This window comes from Centropristis striata, chromosome 13, assembly GCF_030273125.1.
Source record: "Centropristis striata isolate RG_2023a ecotype Rhode Island chromosome 13, C.striata_1.0, whole genome shotgun sequence".
Lineage (NCBI taxonomy): Eukaryota > Metazoa > Chordata > Actinopteri > Perciformes > Serranidae > Centropristis > Centropristis striata.
In genome coordinates, this window is record NC_081529.1 from 23465981 (window position 1) to 23484665 (window position 18685).

At 40.2% G+C, this 18685-nt stretch overlaps 1 protein-coding gene across 1 annotated transcript in view; it reads right to left on the reverse strand.

Annotated features, from left to right (window-relative positions):
• The window catches only part of LOC131984111 (voltage-dependent T-type calcium channel subunit alpha-1I-like), a 240450-nt gene that overhangs the window by 18002 nt on the left and 203763 nt on the right, over positions 1-18685 (reverse strand). The window contains exons 28-32 of the mRNA XM_059348992.1: positions 14487-14620; positions 14017-14087; positions 8885-8963; positions 6642-6763; positions 3096-3545 (exon numbers count right to left, since the gene is read on the reverse strand). Coding sequence (XP_059204975.1) covers positions 3096-3545; positions 6642-6763; positions 8885-8963; positions 14017-14087; positions 14487-14620 — 856 coding nt within the window. The remainder of the gene's footprint in view (positions 1-3095; positions 3546-6641; positions 6764-8884; positions 8964-14016; positions 14088-14486; positions 14621-18685) is intronic.

Genomic DNA, 18685 nt, shown 5'->3' on the forward strand with positions numbered 1-18685 from the left:
ATTCACAGCAGTTGATGTCACAATGTTTGGGTCGGTGCAATAAACTGGACAAAAGAAGTGGATGTAGCATGCGGGCTTGAAAAACAAAGCCTTTTCAAAAGTGCCTTAAACCCGCATTCTTTCTAATGGTCAGCAGGGGGGGACTCCACTGGCTGCTAGAGAAGTCAGTTTGCATAAGAGTCAATAAAAATTGACCCTACTTCTCACCCCTCTGTACACATTTTCCTGATGAATGAATGGTCTCAAACGCTTATTTCAAGTCTTCTTCAATACAGCATTTTGTAAATTATGGTCCCATTTAAAATAAAATTAACAACACTGAGCTGTTGTTGAGGACAAATGGAATACAAGGGGATTGCATATTTAAAATCCAAAATATGAGAAACTGTATTCCTTATTCAGTTACCGTTTAAATTGGTGGTATACTGTGTTCAATTAATGTCTTTAAAAATAGATTGCTTGAAGGGATTACTTTATAACCACCGCCAAGTCGATCATGTTTTGGTACAGTTTGTTTGTTGGTTTGTTTATCACCAGGATAATGGAAAAAACTGCTGGCCCGATTTTGACACACACCTTTCTTTTTTAAATTTCAAAAATGTGTGTGCTTTGATATATTCCAAAAGTAATCCAAAGTAATTAGAATACCTGATCTGAGGAATCTAATTACAAATTAAATTAAATTTAAAACTAAACCTCCCAACACTGGGTGCAGTAATGAGTTTTATTGGCACATTTAAACAGCCGTAAACCTGCTTTTTGCTGTTGTCCGTGTTTTGACCCTTTGAAAACATAAAGTTAATTCTAACACTCAAGTCTCCTAAAATGTCTTGTTCAGCATTCAATTGAACTAAAAGACACTCTAAGGAAATAAGCACATTTTTTTTAAAAGCCTATTATTTGCTAGCCAAAATTAGCATAGTAATCAATATCAGATGCAGCTTGCTAGCTAGCATTAGCTAGCAATTCTCTAGCGGGGTTCCCCCCTCGCTCCAACCAGTCCAAATATGGTCACTTCTGGCTTCAAAAACACAAACTTTGAAACTGCAGTCCAAAAATCACTGGTCACAATGGCTATGTCCTCTTCTTTTATCCAGTCTTTGTTTTTTTCACCCCCTTACATGAGCCTTTTTCAATTGCACACACAAGCACACACACACACACGAACACACACACACACACACACTCCAACCCCAGGACCTGTGCTCTGAGTAAATTGCATCGTTCTGCCAGATCCCTTATTGCATCACTTGAGAGACACAGAATGAGAGAAAGGGGAGATGGAGAGAGATAGAGAGAGGGGGAGGATGCTGCCAGTGTGTTCTCCTGGTCTGCATTAAGTTCCTTTGTCACACTGAGCTAAAAATGACTCCATGCAGCCAACTTTAGCTCCACAAAGGTGAGACTCCTCATGGCGGCCGATGAGTCATCTTTATGTGTGTTTTTCTGTGGATATCTCAGACTATCATTAGCGATTTCATAATGGAAGCGTGCATCTCTGCTGTGAGACAGGGAGTAGAAATGAGACACCATCTTCTCTCACACAAAGGTGAAGGCACTGAAATGATCATTTCAAAAACGTAGCCTGTGCATCTGCAAACTCACTCAGTCTCACGTGAGTACTGAAAGGTTAATAAAGCTAAAATGAAAAAAAGCGTAGATGAGAAAGCAATTAAAGTTTCTCATCTCTCCTTGTTGACAACATGGGTTGCCGTGAGAAGACAAAACAAAACAAAAAAGTAAAATGGAAATATACAACTTAGCCTTGATGCTCATCTGCATAATAGCACTTAAGTAGTTTGGTTTCATTTTGGAAAAATGCCTTTTCACATTCATATTAACTGACTTCTTAACACAACTGCACTTGTGCAATGGTGCAATTAAGCCACAGCTTAGTGTCTCTTCCTTTTTATCTGCCTTTTCTTTTTATCCCCTCTCTTTGTGTCGATGTTTAACCTTCCTTGCCCTCCCTTCCTTCTCACAAAATCTGAAAAAGGAAATGAACAAAAGTACAATCGAATTATACAAAGAGATAGAGGGTAAAATGACTGAGTGTAATCAAGCAATGTGGCTGTCAGTCATTTTCACAATAAGAAATAAAGCAATGATTCTCTGCACCATTCAAACACTAAACAGAAAATAACTGCTGTATTGTTTACCTCTTTTGTATTTTTTTCAGTTTGTGAATTGAATATGTAATTACCTCAGCATGAACTAATGCATTGATACTGTGTAAAGAGAAGCAAACTGACAGGCAGCCAGAGGAACAGAAAAGGATACTCAGAAGTAGGGAGGTCTCTTTTATCCAGTTTTGCCCCAGATACTGATCCAAATAGTTTATTATCCACTATGATACTGTGTCTGATCATAATTATTTCTTTAGCTACATAATACAGCTGAAAAGTGCAGACTAAGCCTACATTAAAATTATTAAATGACAAATATTATGCTAATTTTCGGTTCATACTTGTATTTGCTGCTTGAATGTACAAACTTTCTGTATGAAATGCTCCGTTTTAGTGCCTGTCTCTTTAAGCCCTGCTCCCAGAAACGCCCGTCTGCTCTTATTAGTCCGTGTTAAAGGGTCTTCCGTATCTGCTCATCAGCTTCTTTCTTTTTTTTTGTACAAAGCCTCTTGAATACCTTAAAAGAGCAGACTGTCACTGCTGGTGACTGATGCAGTTAAAGCAGTGGTCCTAAAACAGAGCCTTGGGGTGCTCCACAAGAAATCTACAATGTACTGCACTATGCAATGATTCCACTGTTGTAAAGAGACAAAGATAAGCATTACAGCTGAGCCACGGCTGGCTTACATCTGGGATGTATAAAAAGAAACAATCAGAAATGCATGTTATTTAATGAGGTTGTGATATTTCTAAAGCCAAAATTCTAAATAAAAAAGGCTGCGATATGCCTGATTCTGCAGATCATCTTGAGACATCCCTACTTACAGACATAAAAACACACAATCCCTCCCACCCACCCATATGCAAATGCCACACATACAAAACAGGCCTTTCACACTATCAGGAAACAAACAAAAGAATACCCAAACCCTTTTTTTTTCATATAAACGCAGAAATACACACACTCACTTGTGCTGGTGAGTACAGGGTCCGGCTGGAGTCACGGGAGTTGTACGTTCCCAGGTGCGAACTGCCGGCTGAATGTCGCATCTTCCTCACTCCTTCTCCCCTCTCTCCACAAGAACCTCCTCTCTCCTTTCCCCCTGCTGTGCCTCCAGGTCCAGCAGCCACTAGTCCTTTATTTTCCCTCCCACCCCCACAGCTGGGGGCGCCCATGCAACAGAGGGTGCCCTGGGCCAGCTCCAGCTCAATTTCTGCATCCATCTCCGCCTCCTCTTGGGCCTCCTTGTTGGAGTCGTCCAGGTGCTTCATCAGCACGGCCACCACCACATTGATGAGCACGAACTGGGCGGTGAGCACGAAGGAGACAAAGTACATGGGCGAGATAAACTGAAGGCTTGGATTGCAGGCATAGTCCACATCGGTGCCGTGGTCTGGTGGGCACTCCCGCAATGTGTCCTGGTGTCATAAAGGCAGAGGATGACGAAAAAGGTCAGGACAGGGTTGGCTAAGGAGCAGAGAAAGAAGGGCCATGCAAAAAGGGGACAGTCCAAGAGACAAAACAGATGAGCCATCAGAAATAATGGTTAATGCTTTAAAAGAAAACAGAAAGTGGACACAATTACAGGAGTACCTTAAAGGGAAAACCACCACTATTTCCCCATGTTTTTGTGTCTAAGTGACTAATGGGGGAAACATTAAGCTCTGTGCTCCTCTTGGCTGAGGTCATCAATAATGTGACAAAAATCCATTGAAACTTTCACTGAATGACATGCTGTTTACACAGAGCGGAGAGGAGAGGACAGGACAGGCTGTAAGTAGAGGTTGTAAAAATGTAAATAGTTCTATATGTGCAATATAGCATTCACTGTTAGAATGTTACTAAGTACATTTACATGTACATTGTATTGTTTACTCCACTACATTTAGCTGACAGCTTCAGTTGCTTTTCAGGTCAAGATCTATCATGAAAAAACAAAAATGAATTTATTTTAAATAAATTCCAAATGATGCATTTTTAAATTAAACCTCATAACAGTGTATATATTTGGAATAGATTTTTTGCATAACGAGTACTTTTACTTTTGATACTTTAAGTACATTTTGATGCTGATACTTCTGCGCTTTTACTGAAGTAAGTTTTGAATGCAGGACTAATTTCACAGTGTGGTATTAGTACTTCGGTAAGGGATCTGAATTATTTTCCCACCACTGATAGTATATGGATGACTCTTTTTTTAAACAATATTAATATATATTAATATCTAAACAAAAAAATACATTATATTTACAATTTTTGTACAGCACAATTGTCAAAGAAGTTGCTTTAACATTGCTTAAACAACAATGAAAAATCCTTATTTCCACTAAGGAAACTAGACAAGATCTAAATGTCGTCTAACAATGCTGTGAGTCAGTCACACCGCCATCCAATAAAAACTTGTATTCACATAAAAAACATCAAGTACATTTTAGTCAATATAATACATCTGGCTCAAGTTAACAAGGCTCTTTGTATTCATGGCAACTTGTATAATCATCATTCACTTAATTGTTTTGCTTCTATGCAAAACAACAGGAGCCTTTTTGTTTTTTTCCCCCCTCTGCAGCATTATTCTAGTGGTTTTCCACTCTGGTTAACATGCGCTCAGCGGAGTTCAGTCAGAGCAGAACCAAAGTGACAAGTGTTTTCTGGAGGAAGTACACATATCTCACCCAGGCTGTGACCACACATAACAATTTTAGCCCTCTGAGCTGAAGCTGGTCTTTTCTGTCTAATTTGGCATGACATTTACACACTGTGCTCCTTCACACAACATCTCCCTTTTCTGCCTTCACTACTTTTCCATCTTATTTCTTTAAATATTTTTGTTCTTCCAAACCTCCAGTTGCTCTCACTCATGCTGCTCTACCTCCCCCTTCTTTATTTCTGCTGTATTATGCATAATAACTGGTCAGCTCTTTTAACCCCCCCCCCCCTTCTTACTGGGGCCTCCTTTCCTCCCCACTGCCTTCTTACCTCTCCCTCATTATTTCCTCTCTTCCCTATTGTCGCCGCACGACTAATTACCACTCTGCCTCACCTGCTTCTTGCTAAGCCAAAGTAGGTCTACCTGTCTCACAGCTCAGGTTGTAATTTGACAGCTAAAATGATAGAGATTTACTCTGAGAGGAAGCATCTGTGGCCTGCTGGTTTGCTACACAGCCCTCCACCATCCGCACGACCTGTATCCAGTGTGTGTTTAATGGTCCACGCCCGACGACACGCTCCAGCATAATCTCTATTCCCCTCGCAGCCTAGGTGTGCGGAGGAGTGGTGGTAGTAGATGTGTGTTCAGGGGAAATTGGTGTTTTGTGTATGTGTGTGTGTGTGTGCAATCAGGCACAGTCACTCCCCTGCCCATCAGTAAGGAAATCTGTGCTCCTGGTGCTGAGCAAGCACATTTCCTTCTCATCACTGAGTATCACAAGGTGAAAGAAAGATTGGATGAGAGACATAAAAGAGGAGTTTTGTCTTTTGTCTCTCTCAGACCACCTCTTTGCTGTATTCTTTCTCTTTTTGGTCCTTTTAACCCTCTGAACCTGTGGGACCAGCAGCTGGCCTCTTAAAGAGAGTAATGTCTTGCCAGCTAGTGTGAAGATAGTACCATATGAAAGTCGAAGACCTAAGGCAGGAAACAACCATGTCATGCTCAGTTGTTGGAAACGCTGTGAAATGATGCTCCACATTTAGGCTATTTTAGCAAAAAAAAAAAGTAGCATGGCCATCTCAAAGGGGTTCCTTGACCTCAAGTTATCTAAATGAAAATGGGTTCTATGGATACCTATGTGTCTCCGCTTGACAGATATGCCCACTTTATGCAATTTTGGGGGAAATTTTTTTTAATTTTTTGCAAGCAGCCTAAACTTGTCTTAAACTTGCTCAAATTGGGTGTGACTGTAAAACAGAGACTGTTGTTGATTAAATGAACACCATTGTATTCATATATTATCAGCTTAGTCCCCATAGAAGAATGTATCGCAGTAAGACCTTATTTGAAACTTGACCTCACTTTATAAACCTGTTGTGACCACAGCCGCATAGAACTTCTGACTGGCTTCCCTAGTTATATGGACAATAAGGAGCTTTCTCAGCAGTTTCCAGATCAGGAGTGCTCGCCATCCAATCGTTAAAACTATACAATTCTTGCAGAAATCTCCTAAAATATCGAAACTTTTTCACATCAAATCACATCATGTTTTTTCTGTGGTGTTTCTGGTGTCTTAATGTGGTATTTTGGAGGGATTTTATCTTCTGCATCAAAATGTTCTAAATCCTTATGCTAAACTTAAAAAATTGAACAAGCACCTAAGCAAAACACAATGTTTGTTCCAGATTTATAACTAGACCAACTTGACACACAGTGCTGGGCTGTATCTCGAATCAAACATCAGGTTCCCAGCTTTCAAATGATGCCCACCACTTCTATGCTGCATATGCTGTTTACCTGCTATCTCCCTGTAAAGACAAAAATGAGTCTTTAACACACAAACAGTAAGTGAGTAACTTTGTACCTTCATAATGCCATTCCAGTTGTCGCCCGTGGAGACTTGAAACAAGGTAAGGAAGGCCATGCCAAAGTTCTCAAAGGTAGCGTGACGACTCATACCCTCACATGGGTAGTCTTCATTGCAAACTGAGCATGAGATTGAGATGCGTGAAGGGATGAGGAAGAGAAGAAGTTATCAGGGGATAGATAAGAAAGAGGTGAGAGGATAAAGAGAAACGGGAAATGGAACAGGAAGGGGGTAGGCACAACAAGAGAAAAAGAGACTTGTGAATTTGATCATTTAACATGTCATTGCTTTCAAAAAACTGCAGAGGCATGCACCATTTCTGTCGCTAAGCTGCCTGGATGACTGTCCAAACAAGCCAACTCAGTGTAGACACAGTGTGTTATCAAATCAGTAGCAATGTGACCAAACACTCTATTTGTCTTTGAGCTTATATCCCAAGATAATCTCTGGAATGGCCTCAAGAAAAGCAACACTTGCATTTGCCACTAATCCTTTCTCCTGCCAAGCTCCAATAGGAAGAAATGTTGCCACGGGCTGCAGCTGCAGCACACAAGGGAAATGTGACAGTTCGGAAGATGTATCTTCCAACTTCAATGTGGGTATTTTAGGACAGTACTTATGTATCAGAATACTGGAGAATGGGTTGATTCCCTAATGGCTGACTGAGTGCAGCAGGGAGAACTGATGAAAAGGAATAAAGAATGAAGAGGAAATAAGGAGATTTTCATAATAAAGTTGGTACAAGTCCTCATGCTTTTATGTGCGCAAGCTGAGTTTACTGTAATGAGTGCACCACAATAGTATTTACCCGCTGGGACACATTGACATATGTTGCTTTTTAATCGCCTTACACTGATAGTGATGATGTGTGGACAATGTGTTCTTCAACTAGAGCATAATCCTTTCATCTCAACATTACCACATATATGTGTGATGAAAGGATTAATCCAACTAGTGGAATGAGTGGGTGAGTACATTTCCACATATATATTTATGATGGTGCAGGTTTTTTCATACATACCAGATAAAACACGTCTCTCAAATGTTAAACCCATCTACTGGAAAAGGAAAATCTGTCCAAAACTCAAAAATCCTTGAATTAACTAAAATATTCTTGTGCAGATAATTCCCCTTAGAGAGCCCACAGGAAGCTGGAGTCTTCTCTTAACAGAAACTCTACTTTTAAAAAACAAATAATTTATCCTACTACATAGATCGACAAAGTATCAACTAATGTGAGCTTGTCTTTAGTGGTACTGGTACATTTATGGATTTGTAGTAAAAAAAACAACAATGACTTTGCTCAGGTGTGTTCAGATCAAACAGATAGCAAGTTTTCACCTTGTGTACATGGCAGCTTACAGGTGTGCTAATGTTAGTTATGTCATGTATGCCATGTAGTCCAATGGCATCGGTGTCTTTTTTTCCCTTTTTGAAGCAAAATTTTGTAATGTGGCATTAGAGCGAATAAACAAAGCTGCGTTAACATACTTTGGTCAGAAGATGGCAGTGTAATGTATTACTGTAGACTAATCCGTCAGTAAACAGTAGAAGAAGAAAAGATTGCGCGTGAGAGCAAAAACAACAACAAAAAAGAGGTTGCTGATCGGCGAAAATGGAGAGAAGCCTTCAGGAATTGGATTCAACTGGACAACTTATTTGTTCGTTCATGTCAGCTTGTCTTGAAATAGCTGATCAGTCATGCAAGTTAAATGTTTGCTACTTCAGAACTACCGGAAACATTTTTTCCATCTCCCGTTTAGTGTTTAAGAGAAAAACCATCTCAAACGGGCGTAAAAACTTTCATGCACATTTTCGAAAGTTTTCTCAAATTCGGGTGTTTCCATCAAGTTTTTCTCATGCAAATCTTCAAAATGCGCAAAGTGAAATTTTGTCCTCAAATTCTGACTCTTGGTGATGTCTGAAGAATCTCGATGCTGACAGGCCTTCACATCAAAATGTCGCACAAATTTTCCGCTCAAATAGAAACATTTCATCTTGCATGGATGTGTATTTGCATCCTTTTGCGTCCCCTGCTGAGAAATTGCATCTTTGCATTATCTCTGTAGGCAACTGTGCCATAGGCCACAAAACGTCCTTGCCATTGGCCTGAACACACCTTTACACTGTATAATTAGTTTGACATCATTAGTATTTAAAGAGCACCTGTAGAGCAAAAAATGAGGTTAAGTATGACATAATCCTTTGTAGCATCACGACTTGATGTCACGTGCACTCACCAAGTTCTCCAAATAGCTCTACTCCTAAGGCGGCGTAGATGAAAAACAGCAGCATGAAGAGCAGGCCCAGGTTACCCACCTGCACACACACACACACACACACACACACACACACACACACACACACACACACACACACACACACACACACACACACAGGAGAACATCTTACCATGCACATGTTATAAACCATCTGACAGCTTTCTAGCATCTACAACAGCAAACGACGACCTTCATAACATTATGTCTTTGTTTTATGCTATGGCTAGGCTATAAAGTCAATATGTAATGCGCAAGACTTTTAAGTGCACAGCAATAAAACAAACAAAAAATAAATAAAGTCATTGGCAATGGGACCTGTGATAAATCAGCTATAGACTTGCTTTCCTTGTTTGCTTGAATGTAATTCAACCACACTTTAAATTGCTACTCAAGTGCATTTTGTTAAACACTGCTATTGAACAATTAACAGGAAATCAAATACAAGGTGAAATAGGTGTGCATTAAAAATGTCACATAGGATTCCAACTTGTTTCTACTACACTCTGCTAAGTTCTGCAAACCATGGCACAGCTTCCTCTGAGACTGCAGCTGAACCCCTGGTGCTGTTGTGAGTTTTTGGAGTTTGGGGGTTTGGGACTTGGCTGGGTTCCACCACAAAACAGCCTTCTGTTACTGCAACTTAATGGTGATGATGTTGCACGGTAAACACTCAGGGCAAAATCTAATCCCATTACAGAGATACAAAACCCAGTCCCCTATTCACTGTCTTTAACACTCTGCTAACAACAGTGCTCCACTGGGAATGAGGAAATGCTCTGACAAATAGTTGCTATAATTATACTCTGTGTGTTTTAAAGAGAGGTTTAGATCACACCACCTGTTTTTCAGCGGAAATATACGGTCTATATATGGTCTAGGAATATTGCATCAACTTTATAACAAAGCTTATTCTAAAGAGACTGCACACAAACTGCAATGCAAATAAAGTTTATTGTACTAAATTACGTTAAGAAACTTATGGAAGAGGTTTTTTGGCTCTGTTGGAATCAGGCAGGGCTGTAACGAAGCCAAATTTTAGAAGACAAATCATGATAAAAAGGAGAGGTTTGATAATAAAGCCTGGTTTGGAGGGGAAGCTCCCAGTTAATCAGAGCCAAGTGGAATGATTGTGATTCAGTTAGGACTACAGTAAATTGAACTACAATGACATTTTAGAGCAATATCATTTAAAGCAAAAGACAGAATATACTCAAGGTTTTTTATCCTTTAGAAATTCACTACGGTGGTGATTGATTATTGGGAAATCAGCAGAAACTCAGTGAAAAATATTCTATTATTTACAATTTAATGCAGCCAAATGTTTAAGCATAAAACTTTTCAATTTAAACATGATAATTTATTTAGAACCAAATTAAATAAAACCCCTCCCTAAGCTCCGTCTTCCCTTCCAGACAAAGAATAAAAGATAACAAAAACTGAGATTTATTTGTCTCGTATCATGCCTTATTTTAGTGGATCATAACATATTAGGTATGGAAGATGCTCTGATTAAAAATGAGGCCTGTAACAAAGCGAAGTCATGCTTTTAGCTCGGCTAGTGGCTGGTGATTGGGTTTAATGAGTGACTGGTTAACTGGTGGCTCTCAGCTGAATGCGTCTCGGTTGTTCAGCTGTTGAAAACATGAACAGAAGACATAATTTTCCTCGTAAAATCCTTCAATTTTAAATCCTTGAATTCTACTCCAATCATTTATGTAAATGAGCAGCTACAGACTCATTTGGCTGAAAGACACCAGTTAAAGTTAACCATCACTTTTAAACTGTTAAAATCTGTGAAAATGTCTTTTGCCGGGTGATTTTGTCAATAAAAAAGCTTTTGGGAAATAGGGAATCAGCACAATGACAAGAGAATAACGACTTGAGAATGCAGTCATAAATGTACACACAAAATAATTGGCTTATGGGTAAAAAAAGAAATAAAAAATTAGGCTGATGGGTGAAGTAGATTAGCTGCATATATTAGAGATGGATGCACACACGCATGCACAAACGAAAGCATGATCCCCTCTTGGCTTATGCATGGCGGACATAATGAAAGAGCTGCAGGAGATGGAGAAAAAAAGAACAGAATATCTGCATGCATGCATTTAACCTAACAGAAAATGTTTAGCAGCATCTACAATCCAAAGATGTTAAAGTTTACTTTTGATGTAGACAAATCTGCCCCATTACATGCAGCACAGCCTGATGAGTCCCTTTGCACGGAAAGTAATGGAGGTAATTGCCATACAACCTTTCATTTGGAGTGCTGTAATAATTATAAATGTGACTGTTCTTCTGTGGTTTGCCTCAAGTACATCTCCAAGTTAGTGCTATCCTGCCTGGTGTACTTAACAATCTGTGCTTTATAATGGCCCGAGTCTATGTGGGATCCAGGATACGGATGAATGCACTTTTGAGAAGTTTTAATGGTGTTTTCTATGCAAATGTATAGAATAACAACCTATCCTAAATGGATAAAAAATAAACATTTGTTTGAGCTAGTTGATGCAAAAATGTCCATACATTTTTAAATTTAATTTTCATGATTTAATTTGAAAAAAAGAAACCAACGTTATATAATTTTGTAAAGCTTCACAGGGGACAGCTCAGACTTCTTCCCAGAGCAAAATTGGCATTTCATGTTGTGTCCACATCTGCCTGAGGCTATTCTGGAAGTTCCTTAGCCGTTCCCAGAGAAGACATAAAACAACTGGCACAATCTTAGTACCAACATGATATAGGCTATTAGTGTTAGTGAATGGCGTGTTGCAGTCGTTTGGTATCAGTTGGGGAGGAGGGGGTAATGGAGGACATTTGTGGGTAAAAAGACTTTGTCTCACTGCGTCTTTGTCAAGACAAGCCATGCAAATTCATTCCTCTTAACATGTCAATGAGCTATTAAGCTTACTGACCCATTTAGTTTAAGTGTATATATCCCTCATTACATCTCTGTGTCCTGTCATGGCCTATTAAATATATAAACTGCTTGTGGAATGTCTAATCTCATGATTTATTATCCTAGCAGACGCCTGTCCCTTTCTGCCACAATGGCATTATTCACATTTCTTGCCTTCTAATAACCAATAGCAGTGTATTTGCCTGTTCCTTTGTTCGGCCGAAGCCTTTGTTGAAATGCCAATACCTTCTTCAATATCCTATGTGATGAAATGAAGAAATGTTGGCAGCTTGCCATTTCATTTTTCACATTGAAATATAGTGTCATATCACCTCAGGTTATTCTCTCGCCAGGTGTAACGCTTTAATTCTCACCCTCTCAGTACCTAAATGTGCGCACACACACATGCACACGAAGAGAGACCTCCCGGAACTGTTTAATTAGCCCTAGTTTTAATTACCTCCCCTGGTGCCCTTGGGATAGAGCAAAGGGCTCAGTGTTAATGAGAGGGGGATCAATAGAAAAGAAAGACAAGGAATCTGTTCTCTCTCACCTCTGCCTGCCCTCCTTTCTCCTCACCACCTGTTTACCTCGCTTTGCTTCATTCTGCTTTTGATGGTCAATGGGTCACACTATGTGCATGTGTGTGGCTGCATGCTGCATGTCCATGAATAAGGATATACACCAGTTCTTGCACCTAATCAGTCTATCAAGACAACTGCCTTAATTTTAAAAGGAATAATTGAACATACAGACATACTACTCTCATGTCTGTGGAGTAAATATATAGTTGGAGCCAGCTGCTGGTTAGCTAAGGTTGGTTTTATACATTTGTTTCAGGAGATTCAGTTAACTTTGGACACAACCAGGCTAACAGTTGTGGACCAGGGTGGCAGCATATTTTAACAACCTCCAAAAAAACCCAACAACATTAGTTTAAGTTTACTGTATATTTACAATATTTTCAATGCGTTACCTTGCCCACCGGCAGCCCTTTCTGACAGGAACTAAGGCCGTTTTGATGCCCTTTTCAAAGCCTCCAGACTCATTTGACAAAAGCAGTAGTGTTGCTGGTCTACTACTGCCTAAATTGGTAGTTTGCTTGTGTTATTGTGTAATTTTGGTCAATCCGAATGAACTCTTTAAAACACCAAAGTCACACAAAAACACAAACAAAATCATGACTCAAGGCAGTGAAAGACCAGCAGGTTGTGTATTCTGTGAGGTAAAATTACTGTTTCTATCAATGGAGTCTGGTGATTTGAAGAGAACAAATAAACAGAAACAAAATAAACAGATAATGCAGATGTTTTTAAAATCTGGATTTATGCTTTATTAGGTCTGTCCGCAAACAAATGTTTTTTTTTAAATGCTGGCGTTCAGAATGCTCTGAATGGAGTTTGGATCAATCAGGGCTATGCTATGCAGAAGAATCTCAGGCTTTGGCGACACAGTTAAGTTGAAAATGTTCTGTCTACTCGTGTCTTTGCACTGACATTATATAATGTTCCTGTGTAATAAAATATACTTCTGGTGTGAACACATCATGAGAAAGTTATCAGCATACAGTGACTAGAGCTTTTGGCAAATGCTATTTAATTATTGATAAAGACATGATTGATGACAGACATGACACATAATTAGACTTTCCTTTTGCTATGTTTTCACCTATTTAATTTCTAAATCATAAGATTATGCTACAAAGCAAATAGACACTTCCATCACTAAGAAATGACAGCAAAGATGCATTCTGGGATTTTTCTCGAGAGTTGAACTCTCAGTGCACTGGAATGCTTATGACACTGGGACGGCCTAGAAACTGCCTGACTCTGTGGACATTTCATCACCGAATGAACTACAGACTGGTTTAAGAAGTCCCCGCTGTTTCTAGCACACTGTGGTCACAGGGGGAGTCTGGGTGCTCTCCATGGTGCTGAAAGTGAAAACAAGACAGAGTGTGTGTGTGTGTGTGTGTGTGTGTGTGTGTGCACGTGTGTGCCAGTCTACCAGTCTGTGGCATGAATGAGTCATCTATTAGAGTTGCCTACAGGCCAGCAGAGAAAGAGGAGGGAGGGGGACTCGTGCTACTCTGGTTATCGACTGAGACTGGCTAACTCTCTCTGGGAGTGTGTTCGTGAGGAAAAACGAGGGAGAAACAGTGTGTTAGTGTGTGTGTGTGTGTGCACTGTACCTGAGGCAGGGCTTGGACCACCGTATCCAGCAGGGCTCTCATTCCTGTCGCCATCTTCAGTAGCTTCAGCACTGTGTGTGTGTGTGTGTGTGTGTGTGTGTGTGTAAGAGAGAGACAGAGAGAGAGACTTTAAGTGTGGGCATTTAGGGGAAAATCCCTCAGGTTCAATTACAGGCTAAATGGGAAACATTTAACTGTGGAAAGGTCAGTGCTTCATTTACACCCCCTGCAACACACACGCACACACATGAATGTCCACACAAAAACAGCCCTTTAGACTTTAACTGCTATGCTACGGCTAACTGACCTGTAAAAGTCATTTACAGTTTCAGTGGATATATTTCAGCACAACAGCAAGACCAAATCAATGCTTTATTTCACTAAAAGGATTTATAGGAAGTGCTGCTGGAAAAAAAAGATGTGTGTGTGTGTGTGTGTGTGCGCATTTCACACATGTGTAGTACAAGTACCTCGGGCTATCCTCAGTACTCTCATAATCCTGATGATGGTGGGGTTGATGGGCAGGGCGGCGCTGATCTCGATCTCCTCCAGGGTGATGCCCATCACTGACAGAAGCACTATGGCGAGGTCCAACTGGTTCCATCTAGCACAAGTACACACACTCATGTGATGGAGGAAAGTACAGAAAGGCATTCCACCACACTCTCTCTCTCTCTCTCACACACACACACACACACACACACACATACACACACACACACACACACACACACACACACACACACACACACACACACACACAAAGGAAACATAGAAACAAATGCACTGGCATGCTTGCAAGTTTGTAGGCAAACATGTTAAGAAAAAGATGAAGTAACATAAAATTCAGCTGTTCACCCATTGGCTCATACTGTTAGATTGCAACGTATCCTCCTGATTGGGTTCATATAATTTCCTGCTTTTTTGACACATGTGATAAATGCTGGTACAAACACATTGTTAATGTTGTGAAACCAAACATTTTTGGGGGGTAAAGGCACAAAAACTAATTGCTTAAGGTTAGGAAAAAAGGGACAGGGTTAGGATTATAGAAAAACAGTTTCTTACAGGAACTTCAAATGGGACACAAACACAAGTCTCTTGAGCTGTTTGGTCTGCTTGAAACAAACTCTGGTGCATTTTGTCATAAAGTTTGTTTGGTTTTTGCTGGTGTAAAAGCTCAAAAGAACTCTGGTGTAGACCCAACAACCGAACTCTGGTCGGCTAAAATAATGGGATCCTGGTTTGCTCCCATGTGCACTCAGATGATCACAGAACACAGTTGCTTGTGGCTAAACAGCAATGGTGGCTAATGGATTCAATTGCACATCAGATCAATACCAAATAATAGTGAAAAAAATCTGCCAACAATACATCAGTTGTCCACAACTTTCCCTCACATATTCTGTCTAGTAGATGATGGACATCGCCAACAGCATGACATTTGTTTACATTGCATGGTGCGCTTGATAAAACAGTGTGAAAGAAATAAAAATGCAACAATGTGGCAACTTCACCAGTGAATCACACAGAGTTTACCACACTTTATATGAAAGCAACCTTAGTTTCTTGGTTGCAAGCCCAAGTTTATTTGATCCTTCCACCGCCCTTCCCCCACACTGCTCCCTTTATATTACGTCACTGACCAAAATTTCATAGGAAAGCTACAAAATGTAAGTGTATTACTTTTCACATTACTTTAGTGCATCCATGATATCAGCCTGCTTTGAGTCATTAACTCAGGGCTGATTAAAAAGTTCTGGGCCTAACTATATCAGGAGGTATGAAGCTAATTTTCAGTAACACATTATTCTCGTTATCAGCTACACATTTCTACCAGTTATGCTACAGTGCTTCAGCCCTCTAAGCCCTTAATAGATCCAGCATAATGCTTGTCAAGGCTTGAGGACAGATGGGAAGACACATGTCAATTAAGGGCAAATATTTTGACCTGATGTAACTACACCACTTTTCAACAGATGTGTATACTTTATTGCTCAATGTAATTGCTTCAGGAGGTTCCGTAGTCGTCATTTATCTTCAGATTTTTGGAAGATACTCAATACATATCTTTTGTGAAATCATCAAGGTGGTGAGGCAAAGCACACAGAGTGCTAAAACAGTTTGCACTGCCAATTCATTTGTCAGAACGCTTGCCAAACTCTCTCACTTAAAATGACAACAGTGTATCAACTGCCGCCCATGACTCATTACCATCATGTTTCCCTCTGTTGTCAGAGGCTGCCTGACTGTGGCTCTACTTCACATTTTTGTTGTGGACTTCTCGATTTTCACAGTGGCAAAAGAAGGCACATCATCCTCTGTGGTTGCAGCCATACAGCACTTTTAAGTCATAGGTTGGATTTCTTTTGGCTTTGAAGTGTGTGTGTTCTCTCCATAGTCACTGTACAGTAGATGGCAGTCTGCACACCTCCGATTTGGGAAAGCAAGCACCTGCACCGAAGCTAAGCAATGTACTGCTGTGGATGGTGGCAGCAGCAAAACATATTTTAGCCACCTCAGAAAAAACATTAACATATGTTTAAGTGTATGCGATATTTACACTATTTTCAAAGCTTTACTTTGCCAACAGGCAGCCGTTTCTGCTAAACTGAAGCTGTTATTGATGCCCTTTAAAAGCCACCAGACTCCTTTGACAAAAGCAGTAATTTTACCTTGCTGAACAAGAGTATTGCTGGTCTACCACTGCCTTGATTGGTTCATTTGTTTGTGTTATTGTGTGACTTTGGTGAATCTGAACTAACCCTTTAAAACACCAAAGTCACACAATAACACAAACTAACACATACATCAAGGCAGTGGTAGAAATGCAGGATCCATGTTTTGTGAGATGAAATTACTGTTTCTGTCAATGGAGTCTGGTAATTCGCAGAAAACATTAATGACTGCTTCAGCCTCTGACAAGTCTGACAGCAAAAAAATTCTCAAAAAGGCATACCCTTAACTTTTTTTTTTAAATGGCTAAATTACATTTAGCTGCTGCCTCTGCCCACAATAGTACTTTGGTTAGCTTCTGTGCTGGTACTCCTGTCTGCTTCTCTATCTACTGTAGGTTATACACTGACTATGGAGAAGTACCTCAAAAACACTTATAAATCCAAACTATGTCTTTAAGGCTGAGGATGGCAGCTGTCTTTATTCATATTTACAAAATAATGTCCTTTAATAAAAGCCATAGAGAGAATCTAGCTCACATGTTAAAAGCCCCCCTGCTAGTCATCAAATTGTTACACAAAATGTGTGTGGGACTTTCATATCTCCTTCACTGTCAGCCTCAGAATGTTTTGGCACTCATACACATTTATAGTCCACATACTGCAAACTTACTGAACCTGAACTTGTGTTTGTGCGTTGTTACCTGCTACTCCATTGACCCAGATCTAAAGCTGGCCTGAGAGTCACCCCAGCCTATAAATCACACCATGCGCAATGACTGCTCACGGCTGTTGCTGACACTACATAAAAAGAGACAGAGTGCCAGCTGATAACTATGTGATAAATTCTATATCCGCCCATCTCTTTCTCATTTCATCACTCATTTGCCCTCCTCCTTTTTTGTCTTTGATCAGTTCAGCTTCCCCTCCTATATATAATCTCTCTCTTCCCCATCCCTTTCTCTCTCTCCCTCTACCACCTTCACTCTGTCTTTCCTCTTACAGACCAAAATAGACCAACATTACATTAAACTACCATCAGAGTAATATAAGCTCCAAAATCTGCTTCTGCCTTTAATTAGTCACCACGTATCCCTGAAAGAATAAGACATCAGTCGCATCGCTGTGCACATTTGGGTGAGTGACAAATCAATTAGTGTGGGCTGTGAGTGAATGAATGTGGGAGTGAACAGACCGGTGCTGAGGTGTGTTTTCCATGGAGGTCAAATAAAGGGGAGTACAGTAAATTGGGAAAAAAATGGAAAGTGCAGTAATTATCACATGCAGAGCGCAAATAGACAATTTAGTTTTGTTGAGCAGAATGATGCTGTAGTTGACCTAATTTACCCGCTCCGATTGATCATTAGATCCTATTTATTGACGGTGATTAGCACTTTTGCCTCATAGCATGAGGGTCGCAGGTTAGAATCCGGCTTGCAGCTGTGTGGAGGTTGCATGTTCTTCCCGTGTCAGTGTGGGTTCTCTCTGGGTCCTTCAGCTTCCTCCCACCGTCCAAAAACATGCAGCTTAGGTTTTATTGGTGACTCTAAATTGCCCGTAGCAGTAAATGAGAATGTGAATGGTTGTCTGTTTCTATGTGTCTGCCCTGTGATAGTCTGGTGACCTGTCCAGGGTGTAACCCGCCTCTCGCCCAATGTCAGCTGGGATCGGGTCCAGCCCCCCGCAGCCCCAGTTCAGATGAGCAGTTAAGGATGATGATAATGAATGAATATTGACAATTAAGAGGATGATCAACAGTATTAATGTGATTTTTCGATTAAGTTACTATCAGAACTAAGATGTTATTAAAGTAACTGTAGAATTCTCACCCTGTTGAGAATTTAAAAATGTTTCTACGCTGAGCCCCATTGATAGGCATGAGTGACAAGTGATTTTTAAATCCTTAATTACAAATCGGTTTGCTGTGTGTTTCCCTGGATCTGACGCCCTGCATCTCTGTTCCTCATACGCCTGCTCACCAAAACGTTTCTCTG